Here is a 23,366-nt window from a genome sequence, read left to right as displayed (position 1 = left end):
ATGTATTTAGATATTATGTCTTTCGTACTAGATATTAAGAAATGCTTTCTTGCTTTTTTAATACAATGGTCTCATAAATAAGATACTCAAGGTTTAAAATTTATCCCTTATAATGTTCTACCTTTGAAGAAAAACTAAGGCTAGAATAATCATTCTTAAGATTGCTTGAGAGAAACTTATTAAAACATTTGCGTATATTAAATAATTAAACATTGTTTAATAAATATGGTATTTTCTACTCTTCCAAGAAAATCAAGATGACATTGTTGACACAACTGATGAGCCTGCCCAGAGGCTATATTGTCATTACAGTTTTGGAATGTCAAGACTAGATCTTAAGAGCGAACATAATTCTAGTATGATGTTTGGATTTGTTATTTCTTATATTGCATTAATTATTTTCAGGCACACTAATTTTTCTCCAAGTTTAATTGTTTGCATACTTTTCATGTTGTTGAAGTGTAGCTCACCTAATCAGCATTTTCTAAATATTTAGCCCTTCTTTCTTTATGTTTTCTATTCCCATGAATAAATGTATTGTTACACATGTATGTAACTTTGTCATTCATCTTTATATTTCTTTATTTTGCTCTGTCTTATGTCTGTCTCTAACAGGCTCATCTCATCTCTGTACTCCCTCATCTCCTACCCTTTGGGTACTCTAAATGCGTTGAAGGTTTCTGAGGTAGTGTAAACCAGCTTGGTCTCTAGGTTAATAGTAATGTACCTCCATGTCTTCATCCCAGTTTCCTTCTAGTGCACGTAATTTACAGTGGATTAAGCAGTAGAAAATAATGATACATTTATGCAATATATTCTATTGATATGAATTTGGCCAAATATAAATTTAAAAGTTGCTAAGCTGCTGTTTTTTAATACATATGTGCATACTTTACTTAAAGAAGAAGAGAACTATAGCTAAAGACAAATGAGTTAATATAATACTCAACAGGGTTTTTGAGAATGTACCTTTTTCCCCCAATAATGAGGTGCTTTAATAATACTGCTATTACTTAAAGTCATAAAATAGTACTTTTGATGCAATCTCATGTTCCTTCCCTACAACTTTATGATAAAGAAAATGACTTTGCCAGTCTCATAATACACTTAGTGAAAAATATATGGTGTAACAAGCAGAAAACAGCTTCATTTTTCTAGTTAGTATTTACTCAAAATACTCTCAGTTTTCTCCTATGCTAGCCCCATGTCTATTATAACTTGCCCTAGAAAAATACATGGTCTATAATAATTTTTATCTGACACATATGATCCCTCCATGAGGGCTCAGAGGAAAAAAATGAATTCATAACTCAAGGAAAAGTAATTCAAACAGGTGCTAATATGAATACTATATAATATATATCTTAATTGATAAGATGTCAAATATTAGAAATTTTGATTTAAGGTGAAGAACTCTTGAGCTTAACAGGTCAGAAAAATGTATTTAATAAATAGCAAAGAAGATATTAGGTTTCTCAAATATTTCCATTTACATTTAAATAGTCACAGATACCAGTTAACCTTAGTGATATCCACTTTTCATCAGTTTTTAAATAACTTACCCTGAATATAATAAGATTACTCAATTAATGTCTTCTTTCATAGTCACCCTCGTGCCTCAAAATTATGTATGTATTATAAAAACAGAAATAATTAAACATTGCAGTGACATTCATTTATAGCAAATAATATGGGCAGTGATCAGTGGACAAAGATAATATAAAGAATCAGGTAAAAAGCATTTGTTTGTAAGTACTGTGGTGTAGCACTTTAAAAAAATTACTGTATACAATTAACATTCATAAAGCTTTCACACATATATGAGTGCTAAATCCTAACCTTATACTAATTTTTTCTGTGAGGGGAAAATATCCTAGCAAATTCTTTGTTATTCTATTAGGAAAATATTCACTTCTGGCTGAAGATAAATCTGTACTTGAAAATTGTCATTCTGTGAACCACTATTGCTTTAGACATCAGCAAGAAAATAAGAGATGCCTTTCCAAAATATGAATTTATTGATTCTTCTTATGTAATAGCATTTTAGTTAATGAAATTAATTTTGAAATTTAATCCATCATCTTCTTCTGAAAGGTGGTAATAATTGGCATAAACTAATTGGCATAAAGAAAAATATATTTAAACAATGATTACAATTGATAATAGAACTATAAAATTATTTTTAATTTATGAGGTTTCAATTTGTTCTATATACTATAATTCATGCATGAATATTAGTTTTATATATACAGCAAATAAAATGTTAAACTTTTAAAAGACTTCTATTTTTTCAAAATAACTCAAATCAAACTTGTTAGGTTAATTTTAAATAGTATCTGTTCATTATTCAATATACTACCAAGTTGTGAAAACTGCCTTGAGGATATACACATTTAAAGTGTATTGTTTCAACTTTAGCAAATTAACTTACATTTTGGAAATAATAGACAAGAAATAATAACAAGATTTGAAATGCTATTTAAACTTTGTAGGACTTTTGATGTGATTAAATATATTTAACTATGAATATTAACTCCTATTATTTAACTACTGCTCTGAAATATAAAAGATATACAATTTTTGGTCTTTTTGTCTGTCATAGGCTAGTTTTCGTGACTTTTTATATTAGCATACATTCTATAGACATATCTAGAATCTAGGACTAGCAAGAAGTTTACTGTCATCTGATGTGTCTCCTGCTAGTTAAACTCTCAACTAGGTCATTATCAACATCAATTAAAATATTTATAAAAAATAATTTCTAAATCCCTTGTTCATTATCAACCTTATAAAGTAATATTTTATAAAATTGTTCTTATTTTAGAACAAGAGTAGCATACAACAATAAATCTCAAAATATATTACTTATTATAATTATTACATAAATATTAGTTATTAATTACTGTAATTATTTACAAGGAGAAATACAAGTGTTAATATTTTAAACATACTGCCTGAGCAGAAGGTAATTTATGAAATGCTCTACTTAAAGTATACAAATGAAAACATAACGTATTCAATTTGTTCAAATTTTAAGTTCCACATATTTTCTATCCAATTCAAAATTTAATCTCTTCAAAGTTAATGACTTTGCACTGGGTTGACTTTTGTTTTGTATGTGTTTGGTGATAGACCTAAATAATTGTTCTTCCGTGTAGATTTATACCACATGAAATGATTTATTATAAGAAAGCAGAAATATGTGTATTTAATTTATCCATGACTTGAATTTCACCACTCAATTTTACAGAATATTCAATAAATTTAATTTTAAATATATCTAATGTTCAACTCTTTAAAATATGGAGAAATGATGTGAAACTGGTGATTGAAGACATCTGTTAGTAGCACAAATGCATTATGTAAAAGGTTTTTTTAAAACTACAGTTATTATTTTGAGAATGGTAAATTGAATGGCTGCTAATGAACAGTTCACAGTCACAGCTGCACATTGCGGTTAGAAATGGGAGAATGAAAATAATTTATGTAGCTTGTATGACATTTATCTGAAGTTTATGTATTTCCCTAGAATATGCTATAATCAGAATTTGTGAACATGGTTTGAGGTGAACTTATTTTAAAAAGTCATTTTATTTTCATCTTCTCCAAATACATTATTTTACATTTTTTAATGAAAGTAGTGAAATCCTTAAGTTCTAGAAGAATATTAAGCCTATTACTTTCTGGCATTATAACAACTTTAAACTGTACAATTATTCCTATTAATAAATGACCCCTGCTTGAGAGGCTTACTAGTCTAAAAGCAAACTTATAGTAATTTTGAAAGTAAATAATTAGTATTTTAACCCCAGTTGTTAATTTCTAGGTAACAAAGAATAAGTGGACTTTTGGGAGAGAATTTAAAGGAAAGGGTTTTTGTGGGGGGTTTTGCATTTGCACTGGGAGCTTAGAGAAGTTCAGACAGAGACCAAAGTGATCAGAGATGACACTAAAGGTGAATTTAGAATAAAGTTGGGATTTAGGTAGGTAGAGAGAAGAGCCAGGCAGAGAGAGTGTTTCTAACATCTACAATTGATGTGAATAAAAGCACTATTTTGAGTCATTGAGTTATTATCATAAATATGCGCAAGGCTTCAAATTTGAATTGTCATTATTCATTTCACAGAAAAAAAACAATAAAGATGGGGAGATGTTTAATTTTCATTGCATTGCTATGAACAAATTTAATATGATTTACTGCAAACAATGTTTCATATTTAGTGAATAATGGAATTTAACCCTTTCTAGTCATTGCCACACTCCCAGTGCTACTATCCACTGAACTCTCATCATCTTCCCTATAATAGGGAAAAGAACTACAAGATAATTATGTTTTAGTTTAGTGTTAATGCAAAACTAATACAATTCAAGTTTTTATCTTTTCTCATATCACAGGCTAATATCAGTATGCTAATATAATAGAATAATCAGAGGCATAAAATCATATCCATAGTGTTCATACTGTGTGAAATAAAGGTATTTCTAACCGAACCCCTTGTATAGACTGTAAGAGTTATGGCCAAGGAAGTTTTTTTCATTGGTTTGGCTTTTTAGATGCAATAAAACCTAAAATATACTGTGTATTTTCAGATAAATATCCGTCGTTTTAATGCTTTACATTTTAAATTCTTCAGGCTGAGCTTAAATCTTAACAGATGTCTATCTTGTCTTTTTATATATACCATTAGTTTTGGTTGAAATCTAGAAATCAATGATACTTCAAAATCCTGGTAACATTTACATATTTTTGTATATAATCCTTATTGAAAATAATATTTTAGAGTTTTTATCTGAAAATTGGTTTAATTTTTTACTGAATTCTCCCATTTCTAACTGTAACTGATAATAAGAATGTTTGTATTAATATAGATCTATTTATATTGACCCTTCATGCTTACATCATAAGTTCATTAAGAAACCTGTTAGTCTAGTTTAATTGAAGTACGTATTTCACTCAGTATGTCTACAACTATGTAAGTAATTGTTTGTATTCTGTCACAACAATCTCTTTTAGCAGGTCAGGTTGTTTCTCCTCAGTCTGCTCCAGCCTGTGTTGAAAATAAAAATGATGTTAGCAGAGAAAACAGCACTGTTGACTTTAGCAAGGTGAGCTTTTCTCCCTCTCATCTAAATAAGTTGCTAAATTACTACTAGAAATTACTACCCATTTTAAGAGGTGTTGACACAATATTTTGCATGCACTTTTTTTGTTTCTTGTCAAAGCTTGATATTGTTACAGATAATGTTAGCATTAAGTCCACATGTAACATTTTGCCTATTCAAAAAAACAAAACAAAACAAAACAAAACTGAACCTGTGAGTTTTATGCATAGTATTCATGTTTCAGCCACTTGGTATAATGTTATCTCTTCCAATAAAAAGAATAACTGGGCTTCACAGAGAATTTAACAGAAGTTTAATCTATTTTTGTTTGTTTGTTTTTGTTGTTCTTTGTTTGAGACAGTCTCGCTCTGTCACCCAGGCTGGAGTGCAGTGGCGCAATCTCAACTCACTGCAACCTCTGCCTCCTGGGTTCAAGCGATTCTCATGCCTCAGCCTCCTGAGTAGCTGGGATTACAGGCGTGTGCCACTGTGTCTGGCTAATTTTTGTATTTTTAGTAGAGATGGGGTTTCACCATCTTGGCCAGGCTGGTCTCGAACTCCTGACCTCAGGTGATCCATCTGCCTCAGCCTCTCAAAGTGCTGGGATTACAGGCATGAGCCACCCTGCCCGGCCAAGTTTAATCTATTGTTTAAAAACTTTGGCTAGTTTGTGTTCAAAATCACTTTTCCTCTATTTGTGGGAAAGCAAATCATAGTATAAAACTGAATTGTTAATGTAATCAAGGAAAAGTCATTATTGTAAGGAACTCCTAGAAGGACGTAGTAAAACTGAGCAGAATTTTAAATAAAAACATATTAAGAACTGACTGTGTTGAGGGATACATCTAATTGGAGACAACTGAAATGAAATCATTAACTTGAATGTATTCTTAGAAAATGAGTCAATGACAATAATGTGATTTTAATTAGCAAATTTCTGACATTGTATATGTGCCATTGCAAACTATGGCAAAGTAACAGTTGAGTAGAAAAGAAGAGTTTCTAGCTGGGTGTGGTGGCACGTGCCTGTGGTTCCAGCCACTTGGGAGGCTGAGGTGGGAGGATTGCTTGAGCCCAGGAGGCAGAGGTTGCAATGAACTGAGGTCATGTCACTGCACTCCAGCCTGGGTGATGGAGTGAGACCCCATCTCAAAATAAATAAATAAATAAATAAATAAATAAATAAATAAATAAATAAAGACAATGCAAAAGAGGAGTTTCGATACTTGGTGAAAATATGGCAGGTTAACAATTCTCTTTATCTGAGTGGCTGAAATAGAAGTAACTCAGAGTAATATTTTAATAAAGCCCCTAGCACTGGCAATAATTGTAGTAGTGGGAGGAAGTGGGAATGTGTGAAAGCAGTAGAGGAAGTAGCCTGAATCAAGGTTCTGAAAAGATTAATAGTGATCAGCTCCTTGGGCCTGTTTCAGAATCCCTCTTACAATGCCTAAATAATCTAGATCTAGTTATGTGCATGCTCTCCCTCTGGTGCCTGGCGGAGTCTCCGTGGGAGCATGGTGTACCAGCTTAAGTCTGTTAATTATGCGTGCAGGGACTGGGAGGCCAACAAAAGGGGCATACTAGTCCATGTGGGATGAAACAAAGGCATGAAAAAGGACCTCCACACCAGCAAGAGAGAGAGGTGAGGGCATACTTGGGCTCTATTTCTACAGTGGTTCAAAGCTCATTTCACTGTATGGAGACATGTGATTCAAACATTAAGCCAGTTCAAATGTATTCCATCTGCCACTCTAAGAACTATCTTTTCAAAGCATTGCATTTTCATTCATCTGCAAGTTGGAAAAAGTTGTCACAAACTGCCATACATTTAATTCCTGATATTCTTAATTTGAAATGATCTTAAAAGCAATAATGTAACAAGCTACATATTTATGTATAAACACATTAACAGCATAAAGAAGGCATATTTAATATCCTCAGAAACAATCGTTATAAACCACATAGCTCCTCCTTTCAAATAAATTGTGATTTAACTTTTTAAAAATAATATAACCTTTATACACTGATTGTATATCTCCATATCATTTTGCTTTTGGTTGTGTGACCTGTCTTTGCAGCCTTCAAGAATTCTTCATCACATATGAAAGAAAATGAAGACTGCCAGTTGTAGGCAGGAGTCTCATCTTCTGGTCCCCCCAAACAGTTAAAACTATGGAAGAGTCAAAAACCGATTTCCTTTCTTTTAATCCTTTTCTTTCTCACCACATTTGTGATCACTGGCCTGTTTCATCTTTTAATAGGCAAGTTAAATTTCTAGAGCCCTCTACTTAGTATCAGCTGCCTTTATGCCTCAGTTTCTTGTTCATAGCATGGCACACTGGAAAGAATGTGGCTTTTGAGAAAGAGTGTGAGATCTTGAATCCCAACTCTGGCATTATAAACTCTCTGATCTTGGAGAAGTTCTCTAAAGTTCAGCCTTCTCGTTTGCAAAGTAAGAAAACTATTTACAATTTCATTGTGAAGATTTAATCAGATAATATATAGAGAAATCCTGGGACAGTGCTCGACTTATAGCAGGTGTTTAATAAAAGATGGTTACACTTATTATTGTGGCTATTAGTAGTAGTAGAAATAGTAGTGTCAGAAATAAAACACCAGATCATAATTTAATGTTTTGGTCTCCACTGGGTCTTTAGTGCCTTGAATAGTATTTGGTATGTATTTGTTGAATGAATCCTTCAGTAATGTAAGATCCAAAGTAATGTAAGCCTGGTTTTGAAATTTAAAAAAGACTGAGTAAGATTTTTTACTTTAAAGCCTGAGAAGGCAGAAAAGTAGAGTTTGAAAAGAGCAGTTGTGATCTATCACTATGGAAACAAATTTTAGTGCCAGATTTTGCAGGTGCATGAGTTGATTTTTTTTAGCCTTATGATTTTAGTTTTAGTAGTGAATTTATCAAAATTCACCTAGTTTCCAGGTTAGTTTTCTATTTTAATATTTTAAGTCTTAATATGCAGATTCCAAAACCTCAGAATCTTAATATGCAGATTCCAAACATTTTGAGGTATTAAGAAAAACAAGGTCTTTATTCCTCTCATATGATTTGATCATATTTATTCCATCTACATTCAACCTACATATTTGTAATCCTTCAATGTATAGACCTGTCAAACTTACTTGAGTAATGATTTAGAAAATAACTGAAATTATCAGGTTTTAGCTTCCCATAATACATTTAAAAGCAGATGTTTCAAAACACTATTTGTTTTGTTTTCAAGCTGACAGTAGAACATAGCTATTTTATGTTGATAGTGTTTTCTTTTTCTTCAAATGACCCAGAGATGGCTTCACATAATTTTAAAGAGTTGTATTATTTAATCCTAGAACAGTAGGAAACCTTAGACATCTCCTCATTTAGTCAGCAAGAAAGCTGAATTATAGAGTGATTAAGAGAGCTGCTCAAGATCACTGGCTAGTGTCAAGACACCATTTCTCCCCAGAGAATCCCTGTGACGTTTCTTGTACTTTCTATAATGGGCTGAAGGCTTAAACTTTCTCCTTAAATTTCCATCTGTTTTTCCTTTAATTCTTAGTGTGTAGTTTGCCCAGACACTTCCAATTTCACCTTGATCTTCTATCTAATTTCATTCCCTGTTCCCTAGAAATGTAACTGTTTCTCATCCACAGTTTAAGTATCAAAGGCCCAGAAAGAAATCTTTCCGTTATTAACATAAAGGTGAGGTCTGGAGAGCCCAGAAGCATGAGTGTAAATACAGACCCAGAAGAGTATAGCTTGATTTCTTCAAAATCCTATCCAGAGGACCAGAAACTTCCAGGATTGCTTTCTTGTCCATTCCAAGTGTTTGTGTTCACTTGACAGTTGTCTTAGGGATGTAGTTCAACCTAGATTCTCTAGACTTGCTTTGTATATTTATAATTTTGTAAGAGGTCACAGTCAGGTCTTTAAACATAATATTTTGTTATATTAAAAGTTGCTTAGGGGGCCAAGGGCATGGTGACTCACACCTGTAATCCCAGCATTTTGGGAGGCCAAGGCAGGAGGATCACTTGAGCTCAAGAGTTCGAGATCAAGCTAGGCAACATAGTGAGACCTCATCTCTACAAAATCTAGAAAAAATCAGCCAGGCATGGTGGCACACCTGTAGTCCCAGCTACTCAGAAGGCTGAACTGGAAGGATCAGGATGGCTTGAGCCAGGAAGTTCAAGGCTGCAGTGAGCTGGGATCACACCACTGCACTCCACTCTAGATGACACAATGAGATGCTGTCTCAAAAACTTAACCAAACAAAAAAAGATAGTTCGTTTGTCAAATAAGTTTCTTCATGAAGTATATAGTACACAAACACAAAATATAGGGTTGCCCCATAAATATAATATATAATTATACCTAATATAGAATAATATAATTAGATAATACATAATCAATTACTTCCCAAAATGTATGATTACTCCAAGAATAATGTAATGAGTATAGTACAATGGCTGCCCCAGATATGTGCTATAGAGCTATAACTTATTCCATTTGAAGTCAAAAGATGAATTTGCTTATCCTGAAATTAAATTCTGTATATTTTAATGTTTTTACTAAATAACAGGTATCAATTACATATTAGATATTTTGTAAGCTTAAAGATCATATGTAATGACCATATATTTTCTTTTACAAAATTCAACATTTTACATACTGTGTACTTATTGATTTAATTAAATTTCATCTTTAAACAGTTATTTCTATAGTCACCACCTGCCTGAGGCACAGACTTTAGTAGTTAAGACAATGGCATTTGTCAAGCAATAAATGAGTTTATAGACTTTTCAAGGTGGAATTTAAATTTCAGGCATTATCAATATAATTTATATTATCAATTACCAGATTTTTTTTTTTTTTTTTTGAGACAGAGTCTTGCTCTGTTGCCCAGGCTGGAGTGCAGTGGCCGGATCTCAGCTCACTGCAAGCTCTGCCTCCCGGGTTTACACCATTCTCCTGCCTCAGCCTCCCGAGTAGCTGGGACTACAAGTGCCGCCACCTCGCCCAGCTAGTTTTTTGTATCTTTTAGTAAAGACGGAGTTTCACTGTGTCAGCCAGGATGGTCTCGATCTCCTGACCTCGTGATCTACCCGCCTCCCAAAGAATTACTAGATTTTTTAAAAAGATGTTTTCTCATTTTGAATTTTGTTTCAGTATATTTATATTGTATCATTGTTCTTTCCATTGAGAGAGAAAACTGTTTATTCTTTTAGTGACAGAAAGGATTATGAAATTTATTATGTTTTCCTCACAGAGCTAACAGTCTATCGGAAATCTTCTATTCCCTCCTTGGGAATTTTTGCATTACAATGAAAATGTAAAGCTTTACTAATTTAAAGCATCTTAAATCTGTACATTTCTCCTAGCTAGATAAATACCTACAAAAATACCACAACAAATCCCATGAAATTTAACCTTACTTATTATAGTAAATAAATACTTTTGCTATCTATACATTAAAAGATCAGGTCCACAAAAGCAAAAATATTTGTTATATAATCCAGTGTACATGAATTATGAATTTACAAATGTATATTTGGGAGTACATTTGTAGCTTAAAAACTTTGGATGTATAATATTTGTTATACATTTTTATAGACAGTTTTGCTTTGTTAAATCATTCTTCCTTTCCTTTAAAATAAAATAATGATTCTATTTAATATTTTGATGGAGTACTGTAGGATATTTTATATTTAATCCTTGTGAAAGAATACATGCTTCATATACTAGGTTATATATTTTGTGGTATCCTTATTCTTTGGAAAGATTAATTAGTTGTAAAACTTCCAAATAGCTGTACTATGATCTTGATTTCAGAAAGAAACATATTTAATGTAGTCACTAAAGTATTACTATGGATTTTTTCATTTTAAATTTTGAGAAAAATATTCTCAAATCATTAAACCTGCAGAAGAACTATCTAGGCTAAAAAATAATCTCAGCCTCACTCATATTTGCCAGAGCTCATTCCTCTCTCTCTCGGCTATTCTCACTTTGATCTTTGGCCCTCATTTCATTAATATCAGAGCATAAGATCAATTACTAGAGCAGATAAATTATTATTCCCCTAAAACAGAGCTTCATAAAAGCAACTCAAGTGAATTAGAAACAAGACATAGATCTTGTACAATTTACATTAAAGTCACTGCTTGTCTTTCACTGAGGCCCTGTACATAAAATTGATACTTATTGGTAAGGATATTTTGCATTCATTTTTTAGACTTCACCCTTTATTCTTAGCATTTCTTCTTGTTAATGATCACTTTTGCTTTGTGTACATTCATTTCAATCACAAACATCTCATGTCAGAAATTCAGCTATAGCTCTTCAGTAACTCCAAATGTTAATATTTTATTCTGATTTTTTCTACTGTGTCATATCTAAATTCTCAGATGAAAAACCAATATTGAAGAATTACCAGGCCAAATATAGAATGTGAAGAATATAGAACAACTAGAAAACAGAAGAAGGTTAAAGTCATAATTTATACTATAAAGAGAAACATGATTATATTTCTTTTGACATAAGCATATTTGACTATTAATTAAAATGATTTATGTACAAAAATTAGGTAATGTACTATAAAAATATTAAATCTGTTGGCAAATGCTAATTAAATTACAGTTAAAGAATAGTTATTTAACTGAACTCACATACTTTTCCCTGTCTAAAATTTCAAGATTGTTGAGGCTGGAGAAACTTCGTTTAAAAATAGTAAGTAGAAGAACTAGAGTACTCATCTTATTGATGACAAGTTAAAATAATCCACAAGTAAAGAAAAAAGGTTATTATAGAAAAAGGGCAAATGAGATGTTTAACTGTGTGTATTTATTTAAACTATATTTATTCATGGATTACTATATGTGAAGCACTGTGCAAGAATATGATTTACCAGATTTTTCCAGTTTTGATTTATCATATTTACCTGGTGATGCTTGCAGGTTGATCTGCACTTTATGAAAAAGATTCCTCCAGGTGCTGAAGCATCAAACATTTTAGTGGGAGAACTGGAGTTCTTGGATCGAACTGTAGTTGCGTTTGTCAGGTTGTCTCCAGCTGTATTGCTTCAAGGACTGGCTGAAGTCCCAATCCCAACCAGGTAGAGTATAAAAGCGTCTTTTGTATTTTTCTTAAACCATCTTTTTGTGGAAAGAAAATGAGGATTCAAGGAATTTTCTGTTAGAGTTTTGACTAGAAACTAATGTGAAATCCACAAAACTACTATTAATTTTTGTTTGTGGAGGAGGGGAAAAGTGCTTTAAAAATTATTCTATTCTTTCCTCCCTTCTCTCAAGCTTCTGTTTCATTTTAGGCATATTCCTCATCTCAAGGTACCCTGAAGCCATATGAATTTTTTTTTTTTTTTTTTTTTTTAATTTTGGTAAAAGAAGGGGTAACATGTTAGCTTTTTCTCAAAGGTTGCATTAAATTGTCTGCTAAAGAAAGAAAGGATCCTGTGCATGAGTGTGGTCAAATTCAGAAATAGCAAAGTTACTAAGGTTTGCTTACGCTTGAATAAGAAGGCCTTCAAAATACATGTAAGTGCCATCACTAGGATAGCATCAAATATATGTTTCAATCCTAGGCATAGTGGGCTTCCCACACACAGGGTCTGTAGAATCACTGGTAGAAGTATTATCGCAGTGTGGTTGAATCAGAGTTAAAAGTACAAATTTAATTTGATGATCGGAACTTGTTTCTCATTTAACAATAAAATAACAACTTAGGGATAATACAAACTGAATTATGCTGTTTCTCATTTTTTAGAATAAGGCTATCCATTACTAAAACTGTAAACAAAGAAAAAAAGAAAGAAAGGAAAAACAGAATATCGACTTTAGCACATTAGGTTCCAAGCAATTTACCCAGGAACCTTGTTTTCTTCCATACTCCTACCATCCGTGCGATTCCAAAATGCAGATAGCCTTCTACTCTAGTCCTTTCCTGCAGCAAAACATGTCTATTTAGGGCCCTGTTCCCATATGGCTGGTGCCCTTTGTTTGATGCTACAGCTATCTCAAAAGCTGTTAGTGCGCCTCCTCTTCCAAACATTGAATGCCTTAGCCAAGTTACTTGATGAAAAGTTCAAGTACTGTATCAACTGTAGAATATATATCCTCAATGGATCTTTGGCCTTAACTCAAAATATAGCAGATTACATAACTCCCTGCTCTGATTATGGATAAAATATTCTACAACTATGGAATACACAGCCAGGAGAGGCCTCATTTTGTAAGAGCTCAGCTGACTGGAATGGGATTCAGTGTTTAAGTACCTATGTCTGACTATGGTTTGGGGGAGGAATCTAGTTACTGTTCAGATTATAGAAAGAAGTCTGTATTTATCCTGTTTGAGGGTTATTGAGATTTCTGATACACATCAACTTTTATGTACAAAGGGAAAGGATGAACGGAGCACATGAAAGTGGCATCTGACTGTGTGATTCAGGCTATATATTTTCTATGGACAACCTGTAACCTATCCAAGGTTTCTGGGAGTCTGGGATTCATATCTAAGATGTTAAACTTGTTAATTGTAGAGTTACTATTATAGCAGTTGAAAATTTCTTTTCAGTCCGCCAAGCAGTGCCTTTGTGTTCCACCACTTAGGAAGGTGTCTGGTGAACTATGAGCAAATCATGACTCTTTATGACAATGATAGTTCTTGTATTTAAAAAGAAGGAAAAGAAAAATTCCCATGAGTAGAAAAAAGCTGTGATGGGGTTATATACCCTTATTTGAAAACTGTCCGGTTTAAGTGACCTTATTTCACACTGAGATAGCAAAATATGTGTAGAGAACAATGGAGAAAAAAATTAGGGCCACTGTAGAGCAACTGTATGAGAAGAGATTTAAAGACAAGACTATTTAGTTAGGGAAGGTGAAAAATTGAAGAAGATTAGTTGGACAAACAGAATAAAGAAAGCCATTCAGGGTTTCTAATTATCCTTTTTTGGGGAGGACAAAAGGGCATCCTGTTAATACAATGGCAGCACATAGTAGAAATGTCAGAAAATAATCTTTTAGAACTTTAAAAATAGCCCATGGAATGGAAACCTGAAAAATAGCAAGATGTACATAGGCTAGGAAGTTTCTTAGAAAGCTATTATAGTTGATAAAGCACCTAAGCACCTGCCACCAAATTAAACCATTCTTGTTTTTAATGTACCCTGGACATTTCTAAGTAGTAGAAATTGGTTGGGTTCAGTTGTCATTGACACACACACAAAAATATTGTCACATCCTCTAAAATTGTGTAATATTTGCCTCATGTAAAAACATGTATGGTCTCTAAAGATTATACCTATATGAGGAGTAAAATTATAGTAACTATTTTAGTACACCTTGTAAAGCCATTAGTCTTCATACTTAATAGCATAAACCATTTAACAAATTAACACCATAGAATGATATGGCAGAATATAGGGCATTCTTTAATTTTCACAATTTCCCAGAAGGATTGACCTTCTCAGAGACAGAACAATCACCAGTCTGCTAAAGTTAGAGTATCTATTGATTTCTTTAAAAGCACCACTCGTGATGATGAATTTGCCAAATGTTCGACCTAATTTAGATGGAATATTATAGTACACACTCTTTTTATTCCTCAGCATTATAAATAATAGATCATTAACTCCCCATTTTCTTCTACCTGGCTGATCTTTGATTCCTGACAATAATTTTTGATAATGAAAATTGCACATACACCTACTGTTTTTTGACTCTATATTTTCTCTGTTTTGCTACTGTGTTACCTTTGCCCCCTTTGAACTGTTTGCCATTTTGCATACAAGTGAGTTTTCTTCCTTCCTATTTAGAAAGGTCTAATCAGATTTTACTTTTCACACTTTCCATCTTTAAGGATCGTAGAATCCTTAAAATTCCCAATAGCAACTGCACATACTGTACAGATAACTAAACGGAGAAACACTGTGATTAAAAATCAATCAAAAAAACAGAAAACCATGCATTCCCATTGCTTGAGGATCTTAAGCATAAGAGTCAATCATGGTAAAATTTTTCAAAATAATAATGAACTATGAAAAACTATGAAAGTATTTGACATCATAATCTCCACTTTCAGTAATTCCTTTGAGATGAGTGATTCTGTATTACTAAAATTATTTTTATATTTGTCTACCTTAAAACATTTTTTCTTCTTAATTACAGATTTTTGTTCATTCTTCTGGGACCCCTGGGAAAGGGTCAACAGTACCATGAGATTGGCAGATCAATTGCAACCCTAATGACAGATGAGGTATTTATTCAAGTTCATTGGGAACATTTTCCCCCACTAGGTATACCTAAAACTTTTGGAGGTCCTCTTTTCAAGACAGTTTGTTGTGAATCAGATTTCTCTGTATTGAATCCCATTCTCCCATGTTTCCACTATAAAAATCTCCTTTAGAAAAATGTTTTCCAAAGGGCTAATAAATTAACACCCATGAATATAATATTTTAAAACTTCATAGTGTAAAGAAATTTTTTCAGTGACACTTAGAATATATTATTCATTTTCCCTTTATGGTATATGTGCTGCCAAAGTAAGCACCATTGTTAATATCCTTGGAAATATTGTTTTGAGTAAATAATTTCAAAGTCTAAAGACAGAACAATAGCAGTTTATCTGTATAGTATACATGACCCCAAAATGCACGCAACATCTGTCAACTCTCTACAGTTGCCTAAATATAGATGTTTTTAACCTGGGAGTTTGGGAACTATTAGAGAAGCTGTAGATAGATTTCAAGGGGCTTGTGATTTCTGTGATAGAGCATGTAAATTTTTCTGTGTAAAAAATTTGTATGTAGAGTTCTGGGACTGGAAAAGCTTTCATCAGCTTTTCAAACAGCTGTATGTCTCAAAAGTAGAAGATCTTTAAAGTAAGAACATAAAAGATGCATCATACCACTATTTTCCTTGACTTGGATTCTCCAACACATTATGGAAATTTGTTGTTATTGTTCACGGGAAGAGCAGATGCAGTAGATCACAGAAGGGGCATTAAATCAAAATTCAGTTGTAAATGAACAAATGGGATTATATACATCTAGATTTCATCTAAATAATTTAATAATGTTTTCATTGAAATACATGGCTGCAGATATTTGAAAATTCTGTAAAAGAGCCAATTAGTATTATATATTACTTTTCTATGTTTACAGTAGCTAAAATTTGAACTTGTTTAGGGGTTCAATATTACAAATTCTTCTATCTGTCCAAATTATGTTTTACAGTGTTATATGAATTAGTTTTGATATTTACACATAGGAAAGCAAAAGCTAGAAGAAAACATTTTGTTCCCTCAGTTTTCAAAAGGAATCAACTTAATAAGTGTATTAGTTTACCATTACTACCATAAGAAACTACCACAAATTGGGTGGCTTAAAATGACAGTAGTTTGTTTTCTCATATTTTTGAGGCTAGAAGTCTGAAGTCAAGGTGTCAGCAGAGCCACACTCCCTTCGAAGTCTCTAGGGGAGGATCCTTCCTTGTCTCTTCCATATTCTGGTGGCTCTTGGTCTTCCCTGGCTTGTGGCAACAGACCTTTGTTCTCTGTCTCTATCTTCACATGGCTTTCTCCCAGTTATCTCTGTGTGTCTTCTTATTTTCTGTTATGAAGACAGACATTTATTTGTCATTTGATTTTGGGCCCATCCTAAATACATCCAAATCAGTGAATTTAGGGCCCATCCTAATTCAGGATAATTTCATCTTGAGATACTTACCTTCATTACATCTCCAAAATCTTTATTTCAAATAAGGCCACATTCTGAGGCTCCAAGTTGATGTATATTTTGGGACGAAATTATCCAATCCACTATAATGAATAACGTATTCTATTTAGGAAATCTGCAAAAAGACAGGAGAATGAAACAAATAGGTTAATGAGGGCCATACACCTGATTTAGCAGAACTCTCTCTGAGAAAACACTCACAGTATAAAAGCTCTTAGTATTTCCATATTGATTTGTATTGGTATTCTACAATTTAAGTATTATCATTTTCACATACATTTGTTTAATATTTTATTATATTAAAGACAAAAAAATGTTTCCCCATCTAAGAAATTAGGGCATTATTTTAAGATATCTGTGGGGCATGAGACATGTGATAATGTGAGAGAGGATCCTACTGTGTCATGGAATGTACATGTACATCAATGTATCTCTCTCCTCTTCATCCTCTACTTCCCCAATTGGGAATCAACATTTTTCTCAACAGAAAGATGTCAGTTCCAAAGTTTTCTTGACTAATCAGGTGAACACAGAACAGGGAAACATCCATGTTCTATAAATTTCAGATTTAGGATGAGAAGAGAGAAGGGGCTTCCATCTATTTATTTGATTAGTGAGAGCTACCTAATTTGAGAATAAGCATCAATCATGTAATAAAGACTGAAATTTGAGCATAAGCATCAGTCACCTAATTTAAAAAATACATTTTTTCAATTATTTACACTTGAAAGTTTTAGAGCATGGCTTTAGGTAATCTTTGTAGATTATAGGATACAGAAGCAGAAACTCAACCAGAAAGCTACTCTAAAAGATAAGAGCTGTTAGTTTTAATAGGACATGTTAATTACAGCAGGACATTGATTGAATATCAAAGACTGTTTAAATATTTTTTAAAAAAGAAAACAGATTTGTATTGTTCAAAGCCCAGGTAAAGCAAGTATTCTGCTTATCTAATTGCTTTGAAGGCTATTGAATAATTGTACTAGGCCAGGTGTATTGGCTCACAACTGTAATCCCAGCACTTTGGGATCGCCAAGGTGGATGGATCACCTGAAGTCAGGAGTTCGAGATCAGCCTGGCCAACATGGTGAAACCCCGTCTCTACTAAAAATACAAAAATTAGTTGGGTATGGTGGCATATGCCTGTAGTCCCAGTTACTTGAGAGGCTGAGAGGGGAGAATCGCTTGAACCTGGAAAGTGGAAATGGCAGTGAGCCACGATTGCGTCACTGCACTCCAGCCTGGATGACGAAGCAAGACTCTGTCTCAAAAAAAAAGAAAGAAAAGAAAAAGGAAAAGAACAATTGTACTCATTAAGAATAGAATTTAATATGTTGATTCATCGTTTACTTTGGTTTAAAAAATAGTTTATTGGATTGCATTATCAAACATAAATTCCATGAGAACAGTTACCATTTTAGCATTCAGTATTCACTTTTGTGCCCTGATTTTGCCAGGTGCTCAAATAAATATTCGTTGAGCTAAGTTCTGTTTTTTTCCCCTCTCTGTACTTTGAACACTTAGTAGGTAGACTGCCTTCCTTTTGTATTTTTAGACGTATCACAGTGTCTGACCCTCAGTCAGGGTTCAATAAATTTTTAAAACATGAATCAGATACTGAATATTCTAGTCATCATACCAATATTCTATCTTGAATCAAGCCAATAATTTATTTTCTTCATTTCTGTTGAGCTTTACTAGAGATAAATCATATGATTATGCTTACCGACACTGCTACCAATGTGTTGATCCCTTCACATTCTCAAAAATTATTAAGCACCCCAAAGCTTTTGTGTACATAGATATGTTGGCATTTACCATAGGAGAACTTAAAACTGAGAAATTTTAAAAATATGTGTTTATGAATTCATTTAAAAACAACAATAGGGCAGATTCAGTGGCCCACACCTGTAATCCCAGTACTTTCAGAACCTAAGGCGAGTGGATCATTTGATGTCACAAGTTTGAGATCAGCCTGGGCAGCATGGTGAAACCCTGTCTCTACAAAATAATTCAAAAAAAAATTAGCTGCATATAATCCCAGCTGCTCAGCTATTTGGGAGGCTGAGGTGGGAGGATGACTTGAGCCAGGGAGGCAGAGGTTGCAGTGAGCTGAGATGGCACCACTGCTCTCCAGCCTGGGCAATAGAGCCAGACGTTGTCTCAAAATAAATACATAAATAACAATAGTAAAGCCATTACATGTTAGCATAAATAATACATTTTAATGAAAACAAAAACAAACAAAACACTAAGAGGTTTGTTTTCTTTTCTGGATATTTGAGCTACCAGTTTCCTCTCTCTTCTAGATCTTAAGTGAACCCTGACAGCAAACATGCAGAACACATAGTAGCTACTTGGAAGAAATACACATGAAATGAGGTCCAGGTTTACCCCATCCTTTAAAAAAAATTCTTTACTACTTAGAACAGCATGTGCTTTTGAAGCATGTACTTTTGAAGAAGTGTTGGTTCAATCTGAATCTTGAGAGTTTTGAAGGAGTAGTCTCTAGGTGATTCTGAATATTCTTAGATTCATTCATTTCTTATCATATTGCAGTCTGACTTTGGCACTGTCATTCTACTTAAACTGCTCTCAATAAAATTATCATTTACTAAGAATGTGATTACATGTTCAGTGTGACATTATTGAACATCGCATTTTTCTTTTTTCCCATAAGAACTGCTAAATTTTGTTGTGTGCATCGTTTTGACACTAAATCTCAGATTTTTTTAATTGAAAGAATTTATTTTTATACAATTTCTAGTGTCATTTAGGATAAAATCAGGAAGAAAAAAATTGTTTGGTTGCTGTCTCAACCCCCAAATCATCATCAATCTTAATTTTTTTCTTTGAATTTTTTAATATACTTTAAGTTCTAGAATACATGTGCCGAACGTGCAGGTTTGTTACATAGTGTTACATAGGTATACACATGCCATGGTGGTTTGCTGCACCCATCAACACGTCATCTACATTAGATATTTCTCCTAATGCTATCCCTCCCCTAGACTCCCACCCCTGAACAGGCCCCAGTGTGTGATGTTCCCCTTCCTGTGTCCGTGTGTTCTCGTTGTTCAGCTCCCATTTATAAGTGAGAATATGCGGTGTTTGGTTTTCTTTTCCTTTGTTAGTTTGCTGAGAATGATGGTTTCCAGCTTCATCCATGTCCCTGCAAAGGACATGAACTCATCCTTTTTTATGGCTGCATGCTATTCCATGGTGTATATGTGCCATATTTTCTTTATTCAGTCTGTCACTGATAGGCATTTGGTTTGGTTCCAAGTCTTTGCTATTGTGAATATTGCTGAAATAAACATACATAGTAGTATGTTTATATCTTTATAGTAGAATGTATCTTTATAGTAGAATTATTTATAATCATTTTGGTATATACCCAGTAATGGGGTTGCTGGGTCAAATGATATTTCTGGTTCTAGATCCTTGAGGAATCGCCACACTGTCTTCCACAATGGTTGAACTAATTTACACCCCACCAACAGTGTAAAAGTGTTCCTATTTCTCCACATTCTCTACAGCATCTGTTGTTTCCTGACCTTTTAATGATTGCCATTATAACTGGCATGAGATGGTATCTCATTGTGGTTTTGATTTGCATTTCTCTGATGACCAGTGATGATGAGCTTTTTTTCTTGTTTTTTAGCCACATAAATGTCTTCTTTTGAGAAATTTCTGTTCATATCCTTTGCCCACTTTTGCTGTGGTTGTTTTTTTCTTGTAAATTTGTTGAAGTTCTTTGTAAATTCTGGACATTAGCCATTTGTCAGATGGATAGATTGCAAAATTTTCTCCCATTCTGTAGGTTGCCTGTTCATTCTGTTGATATTTCTTTTGCTGTGCAGAAGTTCTTTAGTGTTATTAGCTCCCATTTGTCAATTTTGGCTTTTGTTGCCATTGCTTTTGGTGTTTTAGTCATGAAGTCTTTGCCCATGCCTGTGTCCTGAATGGTATTGCCTAGATTTTCTTCTAGGGTTTTTATGACTTTAGGTCTTATATTTAAGTCTTTAATCCATTTTGAGTTAATTTTTGTATAAGGTGTAAGGAAGGAGTCCAGTTTCAGTTTTCTGCGTATGGCTAGCTAGTTTTCCCATCACCATTTATTAAATAGGAATCATTCCCCATTGCTTGTTTTTGTCAGGTTTGTCAAAGATCAGATGGTTTTAGATGAGTGGCATTATTGCTGAGGTCTCTGTTCTGTTCCATTGGTCTACGTATCGGTTTTTCATACAAATGCCATGTGGTTTTTCCACATAGTATAGTTTGAAGTCAGGTACTGTGATGCCTCCAGCTTTGTTCTTTTTGCTTAGGATTGTCATGGCTATGCGGGCTCTATTTTTGGTTCCATATGAAATTTAAAGTAGTTTTTTCTAATTCTGTGAAGAAAGTCAATGGTAGCTTGATGGGGATAGCATTGAATCTATAAACTACTTTGGGCAATATGGCCATTTTCACGATATTGATTCTTACTATTCATGAGCATGGAATGTTTTTCCATTTGTTTGTGTCCTGTCTTATTTCCTCGAGCAGTGGTTTGTAGTTCTCCTTGAAGAGGTCCTTCACATCCCTTGTAAGTTGGATTCCTAGGTATTTTATTCTCTTTGTAGCAGTTGTGAATGGGAGTTCACTCATGATTTGGCTCTCTGTCTGTTATTGGTGTATAGGAATGCTTGTGATTTTTGCACATTGATTTTTTATCCTGAGACTTTGCTGAAGTTGCTTATCAGCTTAAGCGGATTTGGGGCTGAGACAAAATAATATCATGTCATTATTTCCTTCTCTTGCCTGGTTGCCCTGGCCAGAACTTCCATACTATGTTGAATAAGAGTGGTGAGAGAGGGCATCCTTGTCTTGTGCCGGTTTTCAAAGGGAATGCTTCCAGCATATTCAGTATGATATTGGCTGTGGGTTTCTCTTAAATAACTTATTATTTTGAGATCTGTTCCATCAATACCTAGTTTATTGAGAGTTTTTAGCATGAAAGGGTGTTGGTTTTTATTGAAGGTCTTTTCTGCGTCTATTGGATAATCATGTGGTTTTTGTCATTGGTTCAATTTATGTGATGGATTACATTTATTTATTTCTGTGTGTTGAACCAGCCTTGCATCCCAGGGATGAACTGGACTTGATCGTGGTGGATAAGTTTTTTGATGTGTTGCCGGATTTGGTTTGCCAGTATTTTATTGAGGATTTTTGCATCGATGTTCATCAGGGATATTGGCCTGAAATTTTCTTTTTTTGTTGTGTCTCTGCCACATTTTGGTATCAGGATGATGCTGGCCTCATGAAATGAGTTAGGGAAGAGTCCTTCTTTTTCTTGTTTGATATAGTTTCAGAAGGAATAGTACCAGCTCCTCTTTGTACCTCTGATAGAATTCGGTTATGAATCCATCTGGTCCTGGGCTTTATTTGGTTGGTAGGCTATTAATTACTACCTCAATTTCAGAACTTGTTATTGGCCTCTTCCAGGATTCAACTTCTTCCTGCTTTAGTCTTGGGAGGGTGTATGTGTCCAGGAATTTATCCATTTCTTCTAGATTTTCTAGTTTATTTGTGTAAAGGTGTTTATAGTGTTCTCTAATGGTAATTTGTATTTCTGTGGGATCAGTAATGATCCCACATTTTTTATTGTGTCTATTTGATTCTTCTCTCTTTTCTTCTTTATTGTCTGGCTGGCAGTCTATCTATTTTGTTCATCTTTTCAAAAAACCAGCTCTTGAAATCATTGATATTTTGAAGGGTTTTTTGTGTCTGTATCTCCTTTAGCTCTGCTCTGATCTTAGTTATTTCTTGTCTTCTGCTAGCTTTTGAATTTGTTTGCTCTTGCTTCTCTAGTTCTTTTAACTCTGATGTTAGGGTGTCAAATTTAGATCTTTCCTGCTTTCTCCTGTGGGCGTTTGGTGCTATAAATTTCCCTCTAAACACTGCTTCAGCTGTGTCCCAGAGATTCTGGTATGTTGTGTCTTTGTTCTCATTGGTTTCAAAGAACTTATTTATTTCTGCCTCAATTTCGCTATTTACCCAGTAGTCATTCAGGAGCCGGTTGTTCAGTTTCCATGTAGTTATGTGGTTTTGAGTGAGTTCTAATTTGATTGCACTGTGGTCTGAGAGACTGTTTGTTAGGATATGTGTTCTTTTGCATTTGCTGAGGAGTGTTTTACTTCCAATTATGTGGTCAATTTTAGAATAAGTGTGATGTGGTGCTAAGAAGAATATATATTCTGTTGATTGGGGGTGGAGAGTTCTGTAGATGTCTATTAGATCTGCTTGATCCAGAATTGAGTTCCAGTCCTGAATATCCTTGTTGATTTTCTGTCTCGTTGATCTGTCTAATATTGAGAGTGGGGTGTTAAAGTCTCCCACTATTATTGTGTGGGAGTCTAAATTACTCTTTGTAGTTCTTTAAGAACTTGCTTTATGAATCTGGGTGCTCCTGTATTGGGTGCATATATATTTAGGATAGTTAGCTCTTCTTTTTTTTATATTTATTTATTT

General features: G+C 33.6%; 1 protein-coding gene across 1 annotated transcript in view; it reads left to right on the top strand.

Annotated features, from left to right (window-relative positions):
- Nucleotides 1–23,366, top strand: part of SLC4A10 (solute carrier family 4 member 10) — a 304,764-nt gene that overhangs the window by 174,528 nt on the left and 106,870 nt on the right. Inside the window, 3 exon segments of the mRNA XM_017855802.1 lie at nt 5,015–5,106; nt 12,058–12,215; nt 15,286–15,373. Of these exon segments, the coding sequence (XP_017711291.1) occupies nt 5,015–5,106; nt 12,058–12,215; nt 15,286–15,373 (338 nt within the window).

Source organism: Rhinopithecus bieti, unplaced genomic scaffold (assembly GCF_001698545.2).
Source record: "Rhinopithecus bieti isolate Rb0 unplaced genomic scaffold, ASM169854v2 scaffold_40377, whole genome shotgun sequence".
Classification (NCBI taxonomy): Eukaryota; Metazoa; Chordata; class Mammalia; order Primates; family Cercopithecidae; genus Rhinopithecus; species Rhinopithecus bieti.
The sequence above is the reverse complement of the archived record's forward strand: the minus strand, read 5'-3'. Positions and strand labels throughout refer to the sequence as shown.